Source organism: Lepus europaeus, chromosome 10, assembly GCF_033115175.1.
Source record: "Lepus europaeus isolate LE1 chromosome 10, mLepTim1.pri, whole genome shotgun sequence".
NCBI lineage: Eukaryota > Metazoa > Chordata > Mammalia > Lagomorpha > Leporidae > Lepus > Lepus europaeus.
The window spans coordinates 104,935,997-104,962,441 of NC_084836.1; the positions used below are offsets into that span (position 1 = coordinate 104,935,997).

Sequence of the window (26,445 nt, forward strand, 5' to 3'; positions counted from 1 at the left end):
GCACGGACAGAAAGAGAAGGATACACGGCCACTTCCTCTCCAGAAATTGCCCTTTTCTTTTCTTTTACACCCTCCCTCCCTCCCTCTCTCCCTCCCTTCCTTCCTCCCTCCCTCCCTCCCTCTCTTCCTCCCTTCCTCCCTCCCTCCCTCCCCCTTTCTCCCTCTCCCCTCTCTCCCTCCTTCCTTCCTCCCTCCTTCCCTCCCCCCTGTCTCCCTCCTTCCTTCCTCCCTCCCCCCTCTCCCCTTCCCTCCCTTCCTCCCTCCCTCCCTCCATCTCTTCCTTCCTCCCTTTTTTCTCTTAGGTTTTTCTGTAAGGTTTTCCTTAACCGAGAGAAACGTGTGTCTGACAAAGAAAACCGATGAACAGCAATGGTACACCATGCGCCATGGAAGTCTCCACAGACCCGTTTCTGGATGGTGAGCGGTGGCAGGATGCTTAGGTAGAAAGGCCAGCCCAGGGAACTCAGATTTTTATCCTCTGTTTTCTTACCTCCTTCTACATGGGTTCTTTTAGTAGGGGAACACCCCAAGGTCCAAATGGATCACAATTTTATTCTTGTGCTCCTTTATGAGTTTTTCAAGAACTAGAATTTTCTCTTCTAACCTCATGTCTCTCTGTCTCTCTAAGACTAATTTATTTGAAAGGCAGGAAGAGAGAGAGAAAGAATAGAGAGAGGTCTTTCATCTGTTGGTTCACTCCCCAGATGCTTGTAATAGCCAGGACTGTGCCAGGCTGAAGCCAGGAGCCCGGGACGCCATCCTTTAAGTGTACGAGATAATAGTGCCAGTCTTTGAGAAGTCAGCTGTGCTTCCTGATGGGGCTGTTCACAGCTTACGTCCCAAGGTGCACACACAGATCTTGCTTGTTGTTGTTTGTCCAAAAACAGACATTTCCTGTTCCCCTAAGCGGAATATTACTGTTCTCTCTTAGATGGATAATGGTAGTTTGCACCTGTTCTCTCAGAACCAGAAAAACATTTCAGAAGCGCAGTGTAATCCTTCCAGCAGCCCTCCAGGCTGCCGTTCCCACCTCACAACCGGGGAGTGCTGTGTCAGAGAGTCAGAGGAACGGAATCCCCTGGCAGCAACGGTGCCGGACCTGTCTGACTCCTCTATCACAATTGCCAGCTGTTCTTCTTTCCACCGTTGTTAAACTGCATGTATTCAAGAATTTGACTTGATCAGGGTTTTGCAGTATAGATAGACCTGTTGTGTCCTCACCACCAGCATGAAATTAAACACACCTATGGTATAGAGCCTCACAGTAATCAACTTCCATTTCTCCCTCCTGGGTTTTTGTGCGACATATTGTCATACATTTTGCTTTAACTTATGTCATAAATCCCTTTCTGTTTATTTGTTCTTTTGTTTATTATCTTTTTTTAAAGATTATTTATTTGAAAGGCAGAGTTACAGAGAGGCAGAGGCAGAGAGAGAGAGAAAGGGGGGGGGGGGTCTTCCATCCACTGGTTCACTCCCCAGATGGCCCAACAACTGGAACTGTGCCGATCTGAAGCCAGGAGCTTCTTCCAGGTCTCCCGTGGGTGCAGGGGCCTGAGGACTTGGGCCTTCTTCTACTGTTTTCCCAGGCCATAGCAGAGAGCTGAATCGGAAGTGGAGCAGCCAGGACCCAAACCAACACTACAGATAGCAACCTAACCCACTATGCCACAACACTGGCCCCTAAATTATTATCTTTTAAAGAGAGTTAAAAATAGAAAAACTAATCCCTTTTTTAAAAGATGGATTTATTTGAAAAGCAGAGTTATAGAGATCAAGGAAGAGACAGATTTTCCATCCACTGGTTGATTCCCTAGAACTCTATCAGGGTCTCTCACGTGGGTGGCAGGGGTCCAAGCACTGGGACCATCTTCAGCTGCTTTCCCAGGCACTTTATCAGGGAACTGCATTGGAAGCAGAGCAGCTAAGACTTGAACCAGTGCTCCGATATGGGACGCCAGGGTCTCCGGCAGAGGCCTAACCCGCTGCATCACACCCCATCCCAGAAAGCTGTCTTTTATATGCACTGCATATTTGCTGCTGCAAATACTCTTCATTCCTTTGTTCAGATTCATATTGCAATCTGGTATCAGTTTCTTGTGCCCAAATGACTTCTTTTTTAAAAAGATTTTATCCATTTATTTGAGAGGTAGAGTTACAGAGAGAGGCAGAGGCAGAGAGAGAGAGAAGTCTTCCATCCACTGATTTGCCCCCAAGATGGCCTCAACTGCTGGAGCTGATCCGATCCAGTCAGCAGCCAGGAGCTTCTTCCATGTCTCCCACATGGGTGCAGGGGCCCAGGCACTTGGGCCATCTTCTACTGCTTTCCCAGGCCACAGCAGAGAGCTGGATCGGAAGAGGAGCAGCTGGGACTAGAACCAGTGCCCATGTGGGATTCCAGTGCTGCAGGCTGAGGCTTAGCCCGCTACACCACAGCGCCGGCCCACCAGATGACTTCTGTTAACATCTGTAGCGCTAGCCTGTTGGTGATGACTTCTGTCAGCCTTTGCCTGTCTGAAACAGTATTTGCCTTCATCTTGCAGGGTATTTTCATCAGGTACGTGGCATGTTAGGTTGAAAAGTCGTTTGTTTTCTTTCACTACTCTATTGTTCCACTGCCTTCTGGCTTACTTGATTTTCAACAAGTCTGTCACAATTTTCTTTTATAAAAAAGATTTATCAATTTATTTTGAAAGAGTTACAGAGAGACAGGAGGGACAGAGAGAAAGGTCTTCCATATACTCCCCAGATGACTGCAACAGCCAGAGCTGGAGCAAGCTGAAGACCTGGAGCTTCATCTGGGTCTTTCTCCAACACCCAAACACCTGGGCCATCCCCCACTGCTTCTCCCAGGGCATCAGCAGGAGCTGGAGTGAAATGGAGGAGCCGAGACACGAGCTGGCACTGTATGGGATGCCGGCTTCCCAGCCAGTAGTGTTAGCTGCTACACCACCATGCTGGTCCCTGTGACCTTTCTTCATGTATTCATATGTGTTCTTCTGTGTGGAATATGTCCCTTAATTTCTGTTTTTAGGATTTTTTTTCTTTATCATTAGTTTTGAATACTTTGATTTATAATGTGCCTTAGTAGTATGTTTGAAATTCATTGAGCTTCTTGGGTCTGTGGGTTTATCATTTTCATCAGAGGTGATCATTTGTCCATCACAGTATTTTCCAAGTACTTTTTCAGCTTCAATCCACCCTTTAGGGACTATAACTACGTGTATATAATTATATTTTATAAGCACATGTAATGTTAAATTTTATAATTATAGATTAACGTAATTACATATATATTAGGCTGTTTGAAATTGTCCACCCATAGTTCTCTGATGAGTTGTGCCTACCTTTGTTTCTGTATTTTACTTTGGGTCAAGTTCACTCTGTTTGCTTCTGCAGTGTGCAATCTGCAATTAATCTCATCCACTGTGGTTTTTCATTGAGCATTGTACTTTTCCTCTCTCAGTGTTCGGTTTGGGCTTTTGTATGTCTTTTGTGTCTCCAGTTAACATGTTGAAGCTTTTCTCTGGCTTCATTTTGCATATTAAATGTAGTTATAATTGTGTTAATACCCTTGTCTTCAATTTTGTCATCTGTTATATTTTCTGATGTTTTTTCTCCTGTTTATAAAGAATGAATTTTTTTTAATCTACTTGAAAGGCAGAGCAACAGAGAGAGAGAAAGAGATCTTTTGGTTCACAATATAGTACATTTTTTATTGAAATTCAGATGTGACTTTTACCTTGTTGGATGGATTTGTTTTTATTCCTATAAACATTCTTGAATGCTAGTCTAGAATGTGAGACTGGAAATAGTTTGGTCATTGAAGCTTGGTGTTAGGCAGGGCCAAGCCGATCTTTAGTGTGTGCCTAACTTTGCCTCATTACCGAAGCAGTACTGTTCTTGGTGCTCAGTCTGATGCCCTTTGAATTAACGGGGTCTCTGCCGTAACCCGTGGGAGCACCAACTGTTCCCAGCTCTCCGGCGCTGTGGGGGTTGCTGCCCTACTTCTCCCGGGGCATCTTCTCTGCAGCCAGAGAGTCGTCACAGCTGCGCGTGCTGCTCAGGGCTGAAGACTGGAAGGGGCCCCTGCAGGTCTGTGCAGCACTCCGCCCTGCTCCTTTGCCCATGGACACAGCTGCCCTGCCCTCCCCGTCTCACAGCCCCGTCCCCTCCCTGCTCTGAGAACTAGAGTCTCCAGGGCGACAGTTAGGTTCATGGCAAGCATGGACTTCTCTCAGTTCACTGTCCTGTGCTGGCTGATATCAAGTGTCTGAAAGCCAATGTTCTGCAAATTTTTCCACTTTTTTCCCCACTGGCCTCTATGGGGGTGATGGCAATCCAGTCCATTACTCCATTTTTGCCTGGAGTGGAAGTCTAGTGGTATATTATACTTCAAGCTACATTTTCTTATTCTTTATTGCCAGTGGGTAGTAATGCAATTAACTTTTGTGCTGATCTTATATTTAGTAATTTTGCTGTATTACATATCAGTTGTCAGCGAAGTGTTGTTGCAATAACAACCTTAAATCGCAAGGACGTTCAGTGGCGAGCGGCTGTTGTCCATGCGTGATGCATCCGTCACTGGCCGGAGGAGGCTGTGCTCACACTTCCCTTATTCCAGGTTTAAGCTGAAGGAGCAGTGCTTAATGGGACGTGCATCTCTAATGGCACAGGGGAAGACTGCACAGCGCAATAAATCTTACAGCTTTTCCTCTGAAGATGGATCTGTCACACTGCATTCCATTGGCTGTGCAGAGTCACATGGCCATGCCTGAGGTCTGTGGTGGGAGAAGGCAAGGCCTGAGCAGTGAAGTGTTTGGCTCACACAGGCTCCTGAGAACTGAGTGTGCACGTCCCCCCCCCCCCCCCCCATTTGGCGACACCGTGTTGGTAACTGGAGATCGGCCATGGTCGTATTGATCTCACTGCCTAATTCATTGAAATGCTGCATCCTGTGAAGCCGCCTCTTATTGTGGGGCCTCTAAAGGAAGTGAACTTTGTCCTGCACATTGTAAAGCAAGCAAAAATTATCTCACGGCATTGTCCAGACTTCCTGCCGGAATTAATTTTTGGTCCATGGTATCTTTGAAAGAATACCTGCCACGTGTTGATTGTTTTAATTCCTCAGTTTTCGTTGGCCAGGGAGAGAAAGTACATGACCCTTTCACTTGCCCTTCGGATAAGTTTATGCCAGGCTTCTGTTCCTCTTCCCTGTATTTTTTTCTGTACCTTCTCAGGATAGTCTTATTCGCGTGATGAATTCAATTATTCTTCCACATTTTCCTCCATCGCTGGACTCATTCCTGGACTGTAGACCCACTTAGTCCAAGCTGGACGTCACAGCCGCGTCCCAGAGGCATCTCAGGTTCAGTCACAGCCCAGCCTTTTCCACCCCCAGTCTACTGTTAATTCGCCTTCAGTGCCATTTCCCTCTTTCTTCTCCTTGCCCCTCCTTTGACACTGTCCGGTACTCTGGCATGTGTAATTTTTGTAAATCAGCTGGCTCCATGTCCTGCCACAGCCCTCTTGTCCTCCATATTCTAGCCGTACCACCACGCTCATTCATGCCCTGTCATGTGGCGTGTTTCCCTCTGCCTGAAGTGCTTCTTTGTCCGCTGTCCAGGAAAGAGGTTCACAGGAGCTTCTCTGGGCATCCTTTCCCTGTGAGGCCACCCTGCCTCAGACATGGTCAGCCCGCGTTACTGTGTTCCTGTTCTGCTTTGTGTTTGCCTCCATGCAGGATTGCACTGTCTCAGCACCCCCTCCCCACGGCTTGTACGCCTGTGTCCGCTGTGGACCAGGTTCCTCAGAAGCCACGAGCTGTGCCTTGTCCCTTAACTTAATATCTGGCACCTGTTAGGTGCCTCATGAATATTTAATGAAAGAACAAATGAACAGTGAAAATCATAGTCAGAATCCATGTTCATTGCAAAAGTGGTTTTGTGTGACAAAGAAAAATAGCTAATTAAAACACTAACAGAAAATGTCTCCCGTGCATCAGAAGGCTCCCCTGAGCAGAGAGGAGTTAGTGGCTGACTCCCCCATTTCCCACTAGACCCCCCCCCCCCCCCAGTTCTACAGGGGCTGGCATGGATCACATCTATCCTGGCATGATCGACAACCTGATGAACCCAGACAAGACTAAGACAAACTACTTGTCCTCCACTAGAATAAATATTTCAAATAAAGTCAACCCCAGAAAGTCAGGCCAAACAGCTATTGATCGCTAAAAGCCTGAACTTCAGCCCAATGAATATTCGAAAGTTCACCTCCATGCAGCTTGCCTAAATGGTGATCAATATGCAATTACTGCCCCCTTTAAACGTGTCTTAGACTGCCTACCTTGAAGACGGGTTTTACTTTCAAAATCTTTTGTTTGCTGAATTTGCTTAGGCAGGAAAAAAAGACTCGACTAAACCAGAGTCCTTGACCTTTAGTATTTCAAACAATTCTGTGTTCGGTTGCGAGACGATCTGAATGTATGCTGAATGGTTAAACCGGAGACGCCTGGGAAATGACCAGTGACCGTTGTTGATTTCACGAGGCCTTTTCCGGAGCAACGCAACAAGGGGGATATTGCATCTCAGTTTCCCAATTTCTGCTCATATGATTATCTGCCCTTGTCAGAACCTTTGTAAATCATGCTCGTAAAGTACGGTGCCAACGGCCAGCTGCTGTGAAAACAAACATATTCTTGCTCTAGTTTCCTGTTAGAATCCCATCTTGATTCACAAAACCTTTTCCTACTGAATTTGAAACCCCGTGTACCCTGCTCCTGATAGTTAAAATTCCGTCTTCTCCAGCATGCCTTTCTCATGCCCCTGCCTTAGTCAGACCTTGCATCGTGTCTCACTTCCACTGTGGCTTTGGTCTCCGGATGTCCTCCCTGCCCCCAGACTCTGTCACTCCTGTCCCTCTGTCACTCTGCTGCTGGATTAAGCCTTCTAAAATACATTCACCAGGGGCCCTCCCTGACCGACCCCACTCTTGCCTTCTCAGTGTCTTCATTTGGGGCCTGTTGTGACCATGTGCCTGCCCCTGGCTTGAGGCCTCTTCCCCCAACTGGCACCCCGCCTTGCCCACCATTGCCACCAGTGTCATTGCCATCCCATCTCTGTCTGGCAAGTAGCCATAAGACCCAGTTGCAAAGTCACCTGCCATTTGACACCTCTCCTGACTTCTCACAGATCAAGTGAGTTTTCTCTACCTGTCACTGCCCTGGACTTTATTTCCGTTGCTGCAGGCTTTTGAAATTATTTTTGTTTGCCTAGTCTTAAATTGCTTAAAGACAATGGCCTTGTAATTAATTCCTAGCAGTTAGTGTAATGCCTGCTGCAAAAAGCAAATGCCCGCTAATGGCCTTTTATTTTTATTATCGTCATTATTATTATTTTAAGCTCAGTAATTGGGTTGAAGGTCACTTGTAAGTATCTATAGATCGTTTTGCTTCTGCAGCAAGAGGAATAAAGGTAGGAATAATCAGGATACTTTGGATTCTTGGAGGTTGGTACCCACCAGGGTGGCCAGCTATCCACTTGCCTAGGACTGAAGAGTTTCCCAAGGTGTGGTACTTTCAGTGCTATAAGCAGGACAGTCCCAGGTCTAGGACAAAGATGCTGTCTTATTTTGGTACAAAAAAGGTTTGAAATCCAGGCATAGCTTTTTCACAGTGCACATTTTCTAGCAAACTTTTGAAGGTCCCTTGTGTGTGTGACTTCTCCCTGGTAGTCTTAGAACAAGCATGTTGAATTGCGTCTGCTTTGCTCTTAGAATCTGTTTTTTTATTTGGATGCCTTATGGTGGCCTGCAGGACTAATTTGATGTAGCCTATGTTTCACTCTCTGATCTAAACTACGAACACTGTGCTCCTTGGTATTCTTCAAACATAGCCACCTTCTGTTCTTTAAAAAAAAAAAAAAAAGATTGATTGGAAGACAGAGAGGGAGAGATCCATTTGCTGATTGAGCCAGGGCTGGGTCAGGCTGAAGCCAGGGGCCAGGAGCTCCATCCAGGGACCAAGTACTTGGGCCTTCTTGTGCCACCTTCCCAGGTACATTAACAGGAAACTGGATCAGAAGCAGAGCAGCCAGGAACTCCGATACCAAATGCTGGTGTTGCAAGTTGCAGCTTAACTAACCTCCATGCCACAAATGAGGGCTTCTTCGATTTATTCTTGACTGTATCCGCTCATTTATGCCATGAGGCCTTTGTACATACTGTTCCTTCTGCATTGAATGTTTTGCCCCTAAAATATTGATGACCAATTAATATTCTCACTCAGATCTCAACACATGACCCTAGTGATCTGATCTAAAACACCCTCACCAGTCCTTTCACATCACTTTATTTCCTTAGCCCTCAGTGCTAAGGAATTTCTTCATTGAGAACCCAGACCTGATCTTTCATCTTTCACATGAGAACTATCCAATAAATGTTTGAAGATTAATTTATACATAGAGGAAAATTAGAAGCTAACTTATACTTGGGGTGGTGCTGTGACATAGTGGGTAAAACTGCCACCTGCAGTGCTGGCATCCCATATGGGTGCCAGTTCAAGTCCCTGCTGTTCCATTTCCAATCCAGCTCTCTGCTATGACCTGGGAAAGCATTGGAAGATGGCCAAGTCCTTGGGCCCCTGCACCCGCGTGGGAGACCTGGAGGAGGCTCCTGGCTTCAGATTGGCACAACTCTGGCCGTTGCAACTGGGGAGTGAACCATCAGATGGAAGACCTCTCTCTGTGTGTGTGTCTCTCTCTCTGTCTCTCTCTGTCTCTCTCTCTGCCTCTGTTCTCTGTAACTCTTCTTGGAAATAAATTAAAAAAAAAAAGCTAACATACTTATCTGTGATTATTCCATATTGAACTGGTCTCCCTAAACATTTTTGGAAACAGAAACCATATCTGTTTTCTTTTTCTTCTATCGCAATGCTGAGTATGTGTTCAGTAAAGACCATGTCTTGGCTTGGTTGGTGGGTTTACTAGCTTTAACAAGAGAATACTAAAGAAAATAATGGAAGATGATAGCAAATTATACTACCTAGGGAAGTATCCACAAGAGAAGTTACTAGGGGCAAGGTTTTTCCATGACCACTGGCTTTGCAGGATAAAATCACATTTTCTTTTCCTCAAAAATAGCTTATCCTTTCTAATTCTAAAAAATAGAACATGTTCATTTTGGGGCCGGCGCCGCGGCTCACTAGGCTAATCTTCCACCTGCTGCACCAGCACCCCGGTTCTAGTCCCAGTTGGGGCACCAGATTCTGTCCCGGTTGCTCCTCTTCCAGTCCAGCTCTCTGCTGTGGCCCTGGAAGGCAGTGGAGGATGGCCCAAGTGCTTAGGCCCTGCACCCGCATGGGAGGCCAGGAGGAAGCACCTGGCTCCTGGCTTCGGATTGGTGCAATGCGCCGGCTGTAGCAGCCATTTAGGGGGTGAACCAACAGAAGGAAGACCTTCCTCTCTGTCTCTGTCTCTCTCTCTCACTGTCTAACTCTACCTGTCCAAAAAAAAAAAAAAAAAAAGTACTACATGTTCATTTTGGAAAAATGAAAGATACTGAAAAGTAGAAAAGCTAATGGCAAAATGTGTTTGACAAAATCCAACATCCTTTCGTGAGAAAAGTAGGCCAACCAGGAATAGAAGGCAGTGTCTTCAATTGTTGACAAAGAGCAGCTACAGAGACCCCACAAGCTCCCGTGCTTGAGGGTGGAGGACTGGGTGCTTCCCCCTAATTCATCAGCAACAAGACCAGGATGTCTACTCTCACCACTTCCCTTTGGCTTGTCCAGAAGGTTCTAACCAAAGCAATCAGGCAATACACTGAAATAAAAGGCATCCAGACGGGAAAGGAAGAAGTAAAATTATCTCTATTTGAAGATAACATGATCTTACAAATAGAAAAGAATAAGGAACTCACTAAAAGTTTTTCAGACTAGTAAACAAGTTTAGCAGTGTTGCAGGACATCAGATGAATGCGTAGAAATTAGTGTTGTTTCTTTACATTTGCAGTGAACAATCCAGAAATGAAACTAAGGAAACCATTCTATTTATAGCATGAGGGAGCTTCAAAGCGTTCATGGAAACATGGAATTAAAAGATCATGTGCATTTTCCATCAAGAAAAAAATACCTAGGAATAAATCTAACAAAAGAAATGTAAATTTTATACTCAGAGAACTATAAAACATTGTTGAAGGAAATTAAAAAGACCTAAATAAATGGAAAAACGCCCCATGTTCATGGGTTGAAAACCTGATGTCATTAAGATGGCAGTACTCCCCCATTGTGATCCACTGATTCAACACAACCCTTAGCAGAAGCCCCGCTAACTTCATTTTAGAAATGAGCAGGCCAATCCTAGAGTTCATATGGAATTGCAAGGTGCTCAGAATAGTCCGGCAATCCTTTAAAAGAACAAAGTGGAAAGACTCCCAGTTTGAAAACTTACTGTACAGCAGTGGTGATAAGACTGTGGTACTAGCATAAGGATAGATCTACAAACCAATGGGATAATTTTAAGAATCCAGAAATAAAACCAAGTATCTGTGGCCAACTGACTTCAACAAGGGTGCCAGCACCATGAACGGGGAAAGAACGGCCTCCTCGGCAGATGATGCCGGGCCGTCCAGGTGGATAGCCACGCACAGAGGAACGGAACTGGACTGTTTCCTCACCTCGTGTGCAAGAGTGAACTCAAAGTAGATCAAAGACCTAAATGTAAGAACTACAGCGGTTGAACTCTCAGACAAAAACACAGGACGTGACATTGGATTTGGTAATGGTTTCTTAGAGATAATACTGAAAGCACGTGCAGCAAGAGAAAACAAGTAGATAAAATTAACTTCATCAAAATTAAGAATGATGGTGCTTCAAAGGATGCTATCAAGAAAGTGAAAAGACGGTTCCTAGAATGGGAGATGATATTTGCAAATTGTTTGTCTGGTAAGGGGATTGTATCCAGAACTTAAAAAGAACTCTTCCCAACAACGGGAGTCACTGTGCACTTACTCCCCATGTAGGACCTCTGTCCTTAATGTGTTGTACTATGAGAATCAACGGTAAAACTAGTCTTCAAACAGTACTTTGTACTCTGTGTGTCTGTGTGGGTGCAAACTGTTGAAATCTTTCCTTAATATATACTAAGTTGATCTTCTGTATATAAAGATAATTAAAAATGAATCTCAATGCAGAATGGGATGGGAGTGGGAGTAGGAGATGGGATCGTTTGCGGGTGGCAGAGTGGTTATAGGGGAAAACCGCTATAAAAGTTTAAAAAAAAAAAAAAACTCTTCCAACTCAGTAAAAGATAATTAATGAAATTTTTTTAAACAGCAAGGCATCTGAATAGATAGAGCTCCAAAGAAGACAGATAAATGGTGAAGAAGCACATGAAAAGATGTTTGTAGTCAGTAGCTATCAGAGAAATGCAAATAAAAACCACTATGAGTTTCCACTTCCCATCCAATGGGATGACTAGAACCAGAAAGATGATAGTGACGGCAAGAATATGGGAACATCAGAACCCTTATGCCCTGCTAGTGGAAATGGAGAATGAAGCGGCCGCTTTGGAGAGCAGTCCGACAGTCCTTCACAGGGATAAACACGAGTTCACCACGTGGCCCAGCAGTTTTACTCTCGGGCATACACATGCCCAAGAGAAACCAAAGCATGTCCGGACAAAAACTTGTACATAAATTTTATAGCACATTATTCATTATAGCAAAAGGTAGAAACAAGCTGATAGTCTGTCCACAGGTAAACGGATAGAGAGACTGTGGCACATCCATACAGTGAGCTGTCAGTCAGCCATGAAAAGGAATGAAGTTCTTACCCACGCTACAGTGTGGGTGCACCTTGCAAGCTTGCTCCTGTAGGAGAGAGACCAGTCACAAGAGAACACCTATTATGATACCGTTTACCCGAAATGTCCAGAATAGGCAGATCTGTAGACAGCACGTAGATCCGTGGTTGCTTAGGGCTGAGGCTGGATTGGGGTGGGGTGGGGGGGCGGGAGGGGGTGATAGCTCAAGGGGCCACTGTTACTCTGCACACGCACTGTAATTGCCTGTGGGGCTTACACATGACTGAATACACTGGAGCCCACTGAGTTGTATGTTTTAAATGGGTGAATTGTATCAGTAAAACTGTTAGAGAGATGAGGAAAGCCTTAGATGGGAGTTTATGGTTTTCAAACAAAGAAAAAGGGGCCAGCGCTGTGGCCTAGAGAGTAAAGCTGCCACCTGCAGTGCCGGCATCCCATATGGGCACCACTTCAAGTCCCAGCTGCTCCACTTCCAATCCAGCTCTCTGCTACAGCCTGGGAAAGCAACAGAAGACGGTCCAAGTTCTTGGGGGCTCTGCACTCTGTGGGAGATCAGGAAGAAGCCCGTGGCTCCTGGCTTTGGATTGGCCTAGCTCGGGCTGTTGCAGCCATCTGGGGAGTGAACCAGTGGATGGAAGACCTCTCTCTCTTTCTCTCCCTCTCTCTGTCTGAAACTCTACCTCTCAAATAAATAACTTAATTTTAAAAATCATCTTTAATCTCATTATCTTGAAATGATCTCTCTTAGCATTTTGATTTATTTCTTTCCAGTCTTATTTATTTATCTGAGAGCCAGAAATACAGAGAGATATATAGATAAACACACAGAGAGAGAGAGAGTGTGTTCCCTTCACTGGTTCAATCCCCAATAGCCCCGCCTGGGCTAGGTGCCAAGGTACTACCTAGAAATTTATTCCAGGTCTCCCACCTGGGTGGTAGCAACCCACTCACTTGCACCACCACCACTGCCTCCAGGGTCTGCATTGGCAAGAAGCTGGAGTCAGAGCTGGACATTGAACCCAGGCACTCAGATCAGGAAACAGGCCTCCTGACTCTGGAGGCAGACCCCGCCCCTATTTCCTCCCAGTCTTTTTAAATGCATATTTTTCACGGAACTGTTATAAGGCTTCCTCTAGGATTTTGAAAATTACCTTTGTGTGTATTATTCTGACACAGAAGAATTTGTCCATCCTATTACAGAGTGCCCTGATTGTTAAAAAGCATGTAATATTCTGATTGAATAGACCATCAGGTAGCCCTTTTCTCCTTAGTGGGCATTTAAGTTGTTTTCTGTTTTCTTTTTTCTCCCCCATTATAGTGAGCAGTGTAGCAAATTATTTTTTAGGTTTCTTTTCTTTAAACACTAGAACTTCCCCCGACAAAATGCCATCTGTGAAACCTTTTTTGTTGGTAGGGAAAAGAAGATCTCGCGGAGCAGCGCACTCAAAGTGCTGGACCACGCCATGATTGGCCCCGAAGGCACGGACAACTGCCACAAGTTCGTTGACATTCTTGGCTTGCGAACCATCTTCCCTCTCTTCATGAAGTCCCCCAGGAAGATCAAGAAAGTTGGAACCACTGAGAAGGAGCACGAAGGTAGGACTCACTGGACGGGTGGGCTGAGTGTCGGTGCAGGAGGGGAGGGGGACGTGACAGCCACCGTAGCAGCCTCTCGGGGAGCAGACACGGAAAGGTGGCCCTGAGCCCCTGGGGCACTGCTGGCCTCGCTGCTGTGTGAATCCTGGTGGTCGTGTTTCCTTTCGGCCCGAGTGTGGAGGGTTTGTTTTGCTCCCCGTAATTTGTAGCGAGGTGTCTCTCTGATGGAAGACCCTTTTGAAAAGAGTAATGAGGTGGCAGCACAAGTCACCTCCAGAGTGGTGCTTTCATGTATTTCTGTATTAAAGTATGATTCAGCCAACATCAGGAATTGCCGAAATAAACCATTTACAGCCCAGGCTCCCCTTTTTATGTTTCTCCTCCCCGATGGTGCACACTCCCAGCAAAATGCTGCCATGAATTGTGACGCTGTAACCGGAGTAGTTACTGCCAGGCCGGTCTGGCCCTCCTATTGTCTGGTGACCTGCTGCGCCCCCCCCCCCCCCCCCCCCGACAGACAGCCGCAGTGCAATCTGGAAGGCCAGGGATTTATGAGTGTTGACAGGTCTGCCGGAGGCTGGCAGACACTTGTGCTGAGGAATCTGCATGGTGGGATGGTTGTTCTGAAGGGTGAGAAGGACACGGAGGGGAGCAAGGGGCTCGTGTGCAAGGACAGGAGGAGAACCTGAGCTGGTAGCGGCTGCTCTGCCTGTCTTGTCAGAAGTCACAGTTGTCCAGTGGCCAGGGTTTGACAGAAGTAATCTGCAGGGTCTTTTGCATTCTCGGATCAAAGTTTGAGAGCTCTGTCTATGCCTCCTCAAACCAACTCGGCTTAGTCTCTCACAGCCAGGAGTGGCTAAAGGGAAAGTGATGTGACCTGTCCTCGGTGGTCACTTCTAGGGATGCCATGTCTGATCAGCTCAGCTCATCAGAGGCAGCAGAGAGTGGCGGTGCAAAAACCTGTGGACTAGAGCTCTGAGAGCAAGTAGAGACTCCAGCTTAATTCAGCTCCGGTACTGACCACACATTAGCTGTAAACGCACTAAACCCTGCGTGGGTCTCTGTCTTTCCCCAGTGTAATTCAGCAACATGAAGCCAGGGGATCCTGGAGCTCCAGGAGGTAAAATCATGCAGACAGTCACGGTTCACTGCCAACCCAGCACATTGCTGGCCTTGCTGGAATTTTTAATGTCTTATTTAGTCCTCACAGCCTGTGGAGTAGAGGGTGGTTTCCTCATTCTTTGTGGATGAGGAAGGATCACGCTGTGGTTCTGCAGCTAATTAGCGTGTGACTTTTGACCCCCCTGCTTAACTTCCCTGCGCCGCATTGCCCTTCCTGGTCAGTACAAGGGAAGCAGAGTGGTGCGCTAGAAGCTCTGACATCTGCACCGTCAGGCTTTGAGGCCCAGGCCCTGGCTGCCAAGGTTGCCCTCTGAGCCCGGGAGCTCCTCCGGGCCTGGGCTGTGGCTGACCAGCTGGCTCCCGCTGAGACACTTGCTGCTTCACGTTGAGCTTGAAGAGGGTGTGAAGGGAAGCAGCCCCTGGCAGGCTCCTGCTCTGTGTGCATGGTGCTGGGACGAGGGAAGTGACAGATTCAACGAGCAGCTGTTTTCCTCCTGAAAAATGTGCCCGGTGGCGTGCTGGCAACAGTACATTGGCTTTGGAGTACCTGCATTAGGAGTTTGATAACATTGTATTAGTGAGGGCAATGGCTTGGTAAGACAGCTCCTGGAAGGCACGTTTGGACTCTAACGGCTGCTGCCGACGAGTTCTGCCTCCGGACTACACCAGCACCCAGACGGCAGAACAGAACCCCAAGGAGAATGCGCCCTGCCACCCCAGCCAGCTGCTGCTGCTCCTGGCAAATTGGCCCTTGGTCCGTGAGCGGGGGCGGGGCCCACTGCAAGCTTTCTTAGGCCTGTCTCACCCTCTGGGCAAGTTCTGTGCTCTGGTGGCTCTCCGTGCACTGGACCTTCTGATGTAAGTGCAGCAGGTGTGTGCCAAGCCAGAGCACAGGAGACTGAGGTCAGGAGTCTCTGTGCCCAGCCCACTCCTGCCCCCAGACCGCCTCTCTGCACTCCTGCCTCCATTTTCAGGGATGCTCTCTGACCTGGCTGCCTGGCTACCTTTTCGTCACCCTTCAGATCCCTGCTTTGCCCGCATACTCCCCCGTCTGTCTCTCTGGTCCGGCCTCAGGGCTGGCCTCACGTCCTGCTTCAGCATCCATCCTGCTCCAGTGTGCCTGGTGTCTGCTCCCTGTCACTTCTCAGAGCTTCCCCAGGTTCCTGCAGGAGCAGCAGTATAGCCTGGGTCAGCAGCTTATCTAACCCTGCCGTCCAGGGCAAGTGACCACACTCCCATCTCAGCTGCCGCCTCTGTGAAATAGTGAGAGAGGAGTCTGCCATACGGGGCATTGTGAGGGTACAGGGAGGTGGCGTCTGGGCGCTCAGCATGGACCCTGGGTAGATAGGGCGCATCAGAAATGGGGGTTCTTGCTGCTGGCAAAACTGCCTCTACTTCTGTCTCCCTGGCCTTCCAAGAGGTGAGGGGGAGGCCAGGCAGAGTCTGCCCACATCTTGACTGTGGAAGGGCTAGGAGCGTCTAGGGTTACTGGCCTGCAGTTAAATTGTCCAGTGATAACTGTATGAAAATGGGCCAACCCCTTCTTGGTGGGGATGTGGAGAGAAGTGCCATGCTACATAGCAGGGTGATGTGGGGACCGCTGTCCGTGCTCCCAAAGCCACCTGGGGTGGGGGTGGGGGTGTCCAGAGAAGAGAACTTCTAGATTAAAGGTGACTCTAGAGCTAGAGTGGGGGTGGAAGAAGCAAAAGCCACCCTTTAACCTAGAATTGCTAGTAATTTATTCCCTCTTTCCAGAGTTGGGGTAGAGAAGGGAAAGAATTACTGTAATTGAAATCCATTCAGGTTTGCATAATAAAACCTTCAGAAATAGATCAGGAAAGCACTTAGCGTGGGGGATGGGCTGGAGAGAAATGGTTTGCCCAGGGGTGCAGCAGCGTGACTGGCGGCCTCCTAGGTTTTGTAAAGAACAGCAGCGTCTCTGTTGTGTGCTCGCTATTAACTGCTTCAGAAAAGGAGGGAAGAAGAGAAGAGCTGGGATCCAGAAATGGCATCTGACCTTTCCTGCTTGTCTCTCTCTGAAATTCTTATTAAAATAGGTCCAATTTTCCTTGGATTGCCTCATTAGGTAGGTGAGTTATTGAGTTTGTAGCCGTTCTAGTTAATTGCGCTGTTTTAACATGGTTCCCCCGGAGGCTGTTACGAGCTTCACGGGAGTGAGCTCCCAAGCAGTGTGTAGGTGTGCGCTGGACGTGCTGGGCGTGTGCACACATTTTTGCCTCATCACCAGTGACAGCTGTTGATCACAGGTCAGTGCTTTCAGGAATAGTTTTCTGTCATCTGCAGAGAATTCTTAGCGATTCTGGTGGACACCACGTGTCGGAGAGCACAGAGGTGCCTTGTGCTTTTTGGGCTCCTAACAGCAAGAAGTGCAGGCCAGAGCTCCCAGGCCACCCTCCAGGGTTAAAGAGTCTGCTGAAGTCTCTCTGGTGGGCTGTGTTCATGCCACGGCATTGTTGGGCGCCAGCATTCACTGGGGCTCCTGCTGTGTGCCAGTGTGACAGAGACCCTGTGGGACAGAACGAGGGGAATGCCTGCCACCGCGGGAGGGTTGCTCCTTCCTGGGTTCCCTCTGCAGACCCTCGTCCTCTGCCTGGCCTCTGGTGTTCACTGTCCCATAGACTGCCATGTGTGCCCGGCTCCTTGCCCTCCTCACACTCCCCTGCAGCTGTAACTCCATTTCTCTGCCATCGTTGCCCCCAGATGGTCAACCTCATTCCCTCTCCTGAGCTATAGTTGGCACAGGTCATGACCTGCAGACCAGACAAGTCTACCATAGATTCACACTTGCTTTTTTTTTTTTTTTTTGCTTGTGCAAAACCATACCCATTCCTTTACAGCCCCCAGTCTTTTCTGCTTCCCTTTTCCCAGCAAGTGGCACCATCCTCGACCCAAGGCCCCTGCTTAGCCCTAATCCTTCCCACCTACCTGAACAGAAGTCCTAGGATCAGTCCTCACCGTTGGTGCTCTCTGCCCTCATCACCTCTCCCGAACTTCACTGGAGCCTTAGTAAATCTCTCTGCTTCAGTCTCTCAGTTTCCCTCAAAGCTACCGCCCAGGTAAGAGAGACACTCCCAGCCTGCAGCAAATTCGCAGTGTAAGAACAGAGAGAAAGGCAATTTCACAGATATTTACCACAAAACGGTGTCAGCCATTATATAAACATAGCAGACGAGAGTACGTCACTGCCGAAGTGAGCAAGGGAATGGGAGTGCTCGGAGAGGATGACATTTTGGGGGAAAAGGAGACGCTACAAGTTGAAACAAAGGAGCTGGGATTTCAGCCAACCAGGTCCCTGTCACTTGTCAATGCCTGTATTCAGCGTGTGTGGGCGTGGCCTTACCCAGCTGATGAGATTTGAGCCTGACAGGCCCTTCTGGTTCTGAAGATGGGGAGATTGTGAGACTGAACGACATCTTGACTTCAGGTCATAGGGCAGGGAATGACTGACGGGGCTTCCCGTTCTCTTTAGTTTCTAATCACAAACCTGGGTTCACAAAGTCATTGCCTTTGGTGTCTACTCTCATGGTCTGTTCTTCCCTAGATTGCTGGTGAAGTTGAAGGAGTTCTTGATCACAAGACCTTGGTTGTACTTTGGGTGCTCTGACAGTTTCTTATTTTTGCAAACTGCACATGTTGTTATCAGGAGCAAACAGCAAAATGGCTTGGTGGAATTGTTGGGCATTTCTGCCTGTCCTAGTGCTGGGTGCATGTAGGCACTAGTAGCTATTGGGTGAATGAATGAATGAATGAATGAATGTGTTTAGCGCCTGTGTACCACGGTATTGGCTGCAACCACGATGGGGCCACGTGCTGACAGGAGCATTGTAGAACTCAGAGTGTTCTTGCGTGTTAACCGAGGTGTGACTTTACCATGAGCTGCATTGCAGGCAGCAGCTTTACCCCCTACAGCACAACACCAGCTCCCAGGTTGATGTCCTGATCCTGGTCATTTACCAGCTGTGTCACTTTGGGAAAGTTGCTTAACCTCTCTGAGCTTATATGTCTCCAATTGTAACATGGGGATACTGTTAGGATCTATCTTTTAAGGGTGACATGTGCAGAATAGATGAAATAATAGAGATCAGTGGTTTGCACAGTGTCTCTTTCTTAGTATCCGTGGCTGGAATGAGGCTAGGTTTCCAGTGTGTATTCCTGTTCCTTCTCTGTTGGTATTTGGAAGAAAGCACCTGAAGAAATTCTTCTCCCTGAAGCTGCCAGTTCCCGTGGGCCATAAGCATGGCCGTCCCACAGGGAATCTAAGATGAAAACCTCCCCGGAGGGACCGCGCTCTTCCTCTAAATAGCCTATAAACAGGGAATCCTAGTTTTCTCTCCCCATCTTTATGTTCCCCAAGATTGAAAATCACAACGAGTTGGTTATAGTGGTCAGAACGTGAGAGAGGAGTGAACAGTATTTCCAGAATGGCGTCACGTGTGGACTGACAGGCACTTGGTGTTAAACAAGGGTGAAAATGTCTTGCTGGGTTTTGTTGCTCTTTGAAAACCTTATAAGTGAACGGTTTCTGGATCAGTTCCTCTCCACCCCCTGCAGCTGGTTGTCTCACTCCTGACCTTGGATGACAAAATGTAGGGATGCTGAAGTCAGCAGTGTGTTTGGCTCTGGGGCTCCTCTTATTGGGCCAGAGGGGTTGACTTTGAGTGTTGCACCTCTGGTTTGCTAACAGGTTCAAGTTGTGGGAGGGAGTTACCTACCCACAGGTGTCCCCCGAGTTGGGCACAGTGTGGAAGTAGGACACGGACAGAAGGTGGCTGTAGCTTCTATCCTGAAAGCAGCTTTGGGGGCAAGGGGGAAGGGTCGGCTCACGACCAGCTCACATTTATTGGACACCTACCGACAGCTTTGGGCCTTGCAGGGATCCATACTTTATGAATTAGCCATTTTCTCTTCTTTTTACAAATGAATCTCAGTTTCCAAAATCCTTTTAGCAAGTGAGCGACGCAGAATTCGTGCCTGGGTTTGCTTCTGAAGCTTCTTGAGACGCTGAGTAGTGGTCCCTGTGGTCCTCTGGCTGGTGACCCAGAGGCAGCACAGAGCCGCAGGAGGATTGTCTTTGTGGGCAGAGAGACCTCGTTTCAAATCCCGGGTCTGCCACAAGCCAGCTGGTGGCCTCGGGCAAGTTATTTCTTCTCTCCGGACCTCGAATTCCCCCTCAATCAAACAGGCCTGTTAGAAGCTTTCTCTGAGTGTTGTGCGCTGAATAATGATGGTGAGACCCTGCGTGGCCTCTGGCACAGAGACACTGAATAAATGGTAATATAGTTCCTGCCTGTCAGCCTCCTTTCCAAAATAGCCCAGGCTCCCTGCTCCTCCCAGTTTTCCTGTTTACATGTAGGATGCCAGCTCCTCGGCTTCTGTGGGTGTGAAGTCCAGCTGTGAACCAGGACTCTGAATGTGGACAGGCTGGGTCTAAGCGACAGCGACCAGAGACACGGGACAGCTGCTGCGTATCGCGATGGCCGGTTAGCCTGGCCCCTCAGTTGTGATGCCAGCCATGCCAGCCCTGTTAAAATTCGTTACCTCTTGGACAAGGCATCTGCCTAGCCTTCTGTTCCCATCTGAAGCTCCCATTCTCGACTGCCCTCACACAGGGTCTGCTTCTCTTCAGATAGGAGCCCCGCAGGAAGGTCAGTGAGACGTGGCTCGTTCTTTCGTTAAACAAACCACCGGGCCCTGCTTTGTTGCAGGCTTGGTGTTGTGGCTGGAAGGCGAACAAGCTCACAGCCCAGCTAGAGGGTTACAGAAACCTGCATTTATAGTACAAGGTAGAAGTGGAGGGTAAGTGAGCTCACCGCTCAGCTAGGGAGACAGTCATAGAAACCTGCATTTATATTACAAGGCACAGAGGTGGATGGACTGGGAGGCACTGTGGAAGCACTGAGGAGCACTTCTTGTCTAACCTGGATGGTGACAGGGCAGGTGCAGGTTACAAACAGCCCCCCCTTAGAAATGTGGCCCCAGAGCCAAAGCTTTGGCAGAAGTTAGCCAGGTAGAGGATGTCCAGGGGAGAAGGCAGCACAGATAAACTGGAAGTTAGGAGGCGCAGGCTGCAGTGAGCCTAAAAACTAGCTGCCCATCAGCATCAGCTGGGATCCGGTTGAAAATGCAGTCCATCTTCCGGAGTGTGCTCAGATTCCCCCTTCCACCAGCCTGCATGAAGTGGAGCTGCATTTTACGGAGCTTCCCAGGAGTGTCCTCTGAGACCAGCCTGGCACCAGTCCTCGGTGAATAGAGCGTGGAGTGAGAGATTACGTAGTTAAGCAAAGCCAGGCCTGGAAGGACCCTGCAGAGCTGTTGTGAGGGTTAATTAACTGAGCTAATCAATGGACAGTGCTTAGGACAGTACTGGCTCCTAGTAAGCGTTCATTAGATGTGCTTAGTCATTGCTCTTACGATGGTTATTCTATTGTTATGCTAGGAAGACTGCCCCCCAAATTTTTACAAGCCATAGGTCTAGTACTAGTTTCAGTTATTCTGACTATTTCAGCTAATTTAGCACAAATTCAATTTTGGTTTTGAGGGCTTGGGTGGGGAAGATGAAGAAACATTTATCACTCCTGTTTTTCTTTTGCATTTTTCATTTTGCCAGGTAGAGTCTTGGCTCCTTAGTGGCAGCATTCGCAGAATTCTTATTGTGGAAATAGAATTTTCCACTGATGCATTTGTTATTTTGTCAATATGACTCTGTTAGTTTTCATTTATAATCTTGATTAAATTTTATAGAAAGAGTTTAGTGTGCGATTATCTCCCTTGTAAGAAGTAAAACAAATACCAGCAGTGTAGAAGCAATAGTGGAAAAATAGCCAGGCCCTTTTGGATTATTTCCCCAGCATTTTTAGGTAGTGCTCAAATGAGGAAATAACTTAGGAAGTGGACAGTAATTAACCAGGGACCCTGTTTTATTAAAATTCAGCACAGCACCTCTACTGGAATATACTTCCTGATGTTACCGTTGGGGGGCCTTTTCTGTCCTTAGCACTGGGGTGGGCTTGCCCTGCGTTGTCTCATTTCCTCATCCTCACCGTAACCCTGAGCTGAGTGTTATTCCCCACACTTGACAGCGAGAACACTGAGGCTCAGAGAGCCGGACACTGCGTGTCATACCACGAGTCCTCGGCCACACTAGGAACTGAACTAGCGTTCTCCTGTGCTTTGCAAAACCTGGATCACAGGCAGTGCTCTTCTGTTTTGTTTTTGCTTTTTTTAAGTCATAAATCAAGGTTGCTCAGCTGTAGTGGGCCTGACTTAAACTGCTTGGTGTCTTTTCCCATTCAGTGTCTCTAGGTTATCAATAGTTTTGCCCCCTTTACTGCATAAATAAACTTCGTCTCTCAGTCTTGAATGTTTTTCGCTGTCGCGTTTGTTCACCCCTGGTTACAGACCTCGGGTGTGTCTGCCCGTGGTGTGCATCTGCTCGGGGCCTCCACGCTCGCTGCTCAGTGCCGTTCCCTATCCCTTACTTTGCAGCTGACTTGAGCTGAACGCTTCCCCAGCTCTCCGGCCTGTGTTCTCCCTCTTCGGCCCCCTCTTGAGAATGAGGTGTAAATCTGTAGTTTTCCACCCTGATCCATGGGTATCACTCAAAGGACGCTAACAAAATGCATGTGCCTGGGCCCCACTTCCAGAAACCCTGCGACTGGAACCTCTGTTCCTTAACCTGCACTACTACAATGAAACACCTGGCACAGCCTGCTTAGAATAGAAAGAAGTCTGTTCTGATCACAGTATCGGGGTTCAAGTTTAAGATCAAGAACCCCTCTGAAGAGGGCGGCAGTGGTGGGACATGGAGCATGTAGAGGACAAGTCATACGCATGGTGAGACAGGAGGCAGAGAAAGAGAAAGGTGGGGGGAAGGAGGGAGGAGGGGCCCAAATGCAGGTTCGGTAGGGAGCCCTTCTGGAGAGTTACCTTCTGAGGATACGCCCCCAGGGACCTAAGAACCTCCCCCCAAGCCCACCTCTGAACATCTTAATTGAATTAAGCCTCCACCCTCTTGGTACCATTAACTTAACAACTTTGGGGTTCAAAGGTCTGCATGAGTTGGGAAACCAAATCACACTCAAGCCATAGCAGGCCCTGGAACATCTCTGTTTTAAAAAGCTCCCGATGCTGTTGCTTGGCCCTTGTTGAGAACCCCAGCCAGAAGGCTTAGAGCACAAGCCTTGTAAGTGTACTTTTTACTTTCTCACTGTGCCAAGAGAAGATTCTCAACATGGTGGATCATTTGGGAAGACTTGTTAAAAGCAACCTTATTGCGTTTTCTGAATATAAACAAAATTAACTAATGTAGAAAATTCAAAATTCATGTTCAAGGCTGGAGGGAAAGTGAAAAGCATCCCCAGGGCCCCCCCTCCCTTTAATTACTGAGAACATCAGGACACCTTCAGAGGTTGTGTATGTGTGTGTGTGTGTGTGTGTGGTTTTATGTAAATGGAATCGCGATGTACTTGCGATTTGGTGACTTCTGTTTTGTACACGCTGTGTCCTAGGCATCGTTGTCGCAGGTGAGTGTTCTAGTAGAGCAGGCAGCTAGGCTGTGTCTTCAGAAGACAGCGTCCACTTCCAGGTCAGTGATGAGGTGTGGAGGTGACAGCAGTCCAGAGAGGTGAGCTGTGTCTGGGTGATGATGTTGGCTCTTCCAAGTCCTGTGAATGCCCTGGGGCTTGAGGACCGTAAGGAGATGACTTGTGAACTGAAGGCCAACGCGGCCACATCCATTTGGTTGTAGCATGAGAAGGGGAACTTTCAAATGGACATTTCTGAAACCATTTTTAAAATAATGTAATGTGTTAGATGCAGGCACCTGACAGAAGAGGTAATGGTGGGAGGGGATGAGCTACAAATCAACCTGTACTTATTTCCCAGCTCACGGAGAGAAGGGTTACGTGTGTGAGGTGGTCGTGAGTGCCCACCCTCCTGGACCCTGTCAGATTGGCTGTGGTGTTCCTGTGCAGCAGCCTGCAGGGTGCTGGGGGGATGCTCTGTGTATTTAATCATGTTGCAGCCCTACTTGTTGGTTTTTTTAATAGTAAGATGTCTTTGGCTCGCGTTTGTAGCCAGATTGATTTTGCTTGTGGGTGTCCAGATGCTGATGAGCTGTAATTAGCATAAGGAGGAGGTTGGAAAGATGTTGAACATTCTTTCCAGGTAGCCAAACAAAGGAGCCCCAAGCAGAGCTTTTTCCCAGGTATGGGCTTTGAGAGAAGCAGCCCTTTGGTCTGTTAGGCGCCATCTGTTACAGGGCCTGCGTGTTGGTGTTGGGCACCACAGGTCACCCCTGGGGATGGGGCTGGCGAGCCCGGCTGTGAAAAGGTCACGGGGGTGACTGTGCAGCTTGAGCATCTCTTGGTGAGAACAGCATCTTTAGATCCCTCCAGTAGCCTCCTAGAAAAGGAGCCCAGGGCTGCCTGTGGAATTGTAGCCTTGTTTTGCTGAAACTGATGCTTGGGCCCTGAGGCTTGGGCAAGTCCTTGGCTCACTCTGAACCTCTGTTGCCTCACCTGTAAGCTGGAGACAGTGATGTGTCAAGGGGAGTGGGTAAGATAACGTATGGCCGATGTGCTTTGTCTGCGGGAAAGTTCTACACGCGGACCCCAGGGCAGTCGCCTGCACTGCCTCTCCCACAGTCCTTACTCTTTTTCTTTCTGTTGCTTTTCTTCCTGGTCCCTGGCTCCACAGTAGAAAGAAAATGATTGTTAATTCATTCCCTATTTGCTGCAGGGTTACTGTAAAATAAATTAAGCATATCATTTTGATAATCACTAAAAAAAAATGCCTACAATGTTCCTAAATGTATTGATTACTAATAAATCATGTCCGTGTTAAGTATGCCTGCTGGCTGGCAAACTTCTGGAAAACAATGTTTGTTCGCCTAGTTAACAGGCTGATTTTCCTGACCACGCGTCTCCAGGGTGAGGGTGCCGTGGCTGATGGCGACGGGAGTGGTGCCTCACGTTTTGTTTGCCTTGTTCCAGTATACTCGCGATATCAGTATTGCTAACGTCAACTCCCTGTAGGGTGTCATTAGCTTGTTTTATTACAGAGGAAACTGCCCCAAAGAAGGTACGTATTTTCTCAGATTGTGCACACAGCTCATATTAACGCCTGCCAGAACCTAAAGTGTCTCTCAAGGAGACATTCAAAGACAAAAAGTCAAAGGACTTAATCACCAAGGCAGTGACTATGTAATGTTAGCTGTTGATACTAATAAAATTAGAAAATTTGGGGCTGATGCTGTGGCTCAGCAGGTTGGACCTCCTGTGATGCCAGCATTCAGCTGCTCCACTTCCGATCCAGCTCTCTGCTGATGCCCCTGGGAAAGCACTGGTGGGTGGCCCAAATACTTGGGCCCCTGTACCCAGGTGGGGGACCTGGATGGAATTCCAGACTCCTGGCCTCAGCCTGGCCCATCCCAGCTATCCCAGTTCATTTGGGGAATGAACCAATGGTTGGAGAATCTGTCTCTGTCTCTGTCTGTCTGTCTCTCTGGTTTTCAAATAGATTTTTTTGAAGATTTATTTATTGATTCGAAAGGCAGAGTTCAGATTTGTTTATTTATTTAAAAGACAGAGTTGCAGACGCAGAGAGAGAAAGAGGTCTTCCATCCACTGATTCATTCCCAAAATGGCTGCAACAACCAGAGCTGGGCTGGGCCGATCAGAAGCCAGGAGCCAAGAGCCTCTTCTGGATCTCCCACATGGGTACAGAGGCCCAAGCACTTGGGCCATTTTCTGCGGCTTTCCCAGGCACATTAGCAGGGAGCTGGATTGGAAGTGAAGCAGCTGGGACTTGAACTGGTGCTCATATGGGATGCCAGCACTACAGGCAGTGGCTTTACCCACTATGCCACAGTGCCAGCTCCTCAGATAAACCTTAAAAAATAAATTAAGTGGGGCCACCGCTGTGGCATAGCAGGTAAAGCCACCACCCACAGCGTGCCAGCCGTGGCGGCCATTGGATTGTGAACCAACGGCAAAAGGAAGACCTTTCTCTCTGTCTCTCTCTCACTGTCCACTCTGTAAAAAAAAAAAAAAAAAAAAAAACTTAGAAGTGTTTTTTCTAAGCCATAGCTGGCATGGATCTCAGGAGCAGTATCATGAGGCAAGCACACACAGACTGGAGTTCCACTCCCAGCTCCCAGCACCTGGGTCCCCTTGGGCAGCTCAGTTAGCCGCATGGCCTTCCGAGCCCTCCTCTCCAGAGGTGCCGCTCAGTTAGCCGCATGGCCTTCCGAGCCCTCCTCTCCAGAGGTGCCGCTCAGAGTCTGCCGTCAGACAGGTCGCCGGGGCCGTCACACGCAGACTTTGCTTCAGTGGGGCTGAGGAGAGGCTGTAGGCGGCGGATTTCCAGCCAAACCCTGCTGCCTGTCCTCTGCCCTCTATTTGAGTGGCAGGGATCTGTAATTTGGGGGTATTGATATCTGCCTCACCGATTTATTGCGGTGTCTAGTAAATGCTTAACAAAGACAGCCTTCCCCTCTCCTCCACACACATACCCGGGAGTCCCTTGGAGATGGCCTTTATTTTATTTAAGAAGTGGATCTGGAAATATCTACTCCCAGCAGGTCTTATCTCTGTCAAAAGACCCCAACGACAGAAAGCATTTTGAAAGTAATGAGCTCTGGATTAAGCTTGAAGATGAAAGATGCCCACATCCAAACGCATCCTGATAACTTAGAAGGCACAGCTCACGGAGTTAAGCCAGAACTGGGAGTCATTTAGGAAGTGTCTGAAAACCCCTGCCGGGAAGGTGGCACAAAGGAGAGCCAACTGGCCTCTTCCGTAAGTGCACTCACTCTCCCGCTCTGCAGCCAATATTATCGAACACCTGGTCATGCCAGGCCAAGAGGTAGGCCCTGGGAGACACAGAG

The 26,445-nt window shown here is 48.0% G+C and overlaps 1 protein-coding gene across 1 annotated transcript in view; it reads left to right on the forward strand.

Moving 5' to 3' along the window:
* The window catches only part of CTNNBL1 (catenin beta like 1), a 168,406-nt gene that overhangs the window by 99,388 nt on the left and 42,573 nt on the right, over positions 1-26,445 (forward strand). Inside the window, exon 11 of the mRNA XM_062204184.1 lies at positions 13,234-13,415. Coding sequence (XP_062060168.1) covers positions 13,234-13,415 — 182 coding nt within the window. The remainder of the gene's footprint in view (positions 1-13,233; positions 13,416-26,445) is intronic.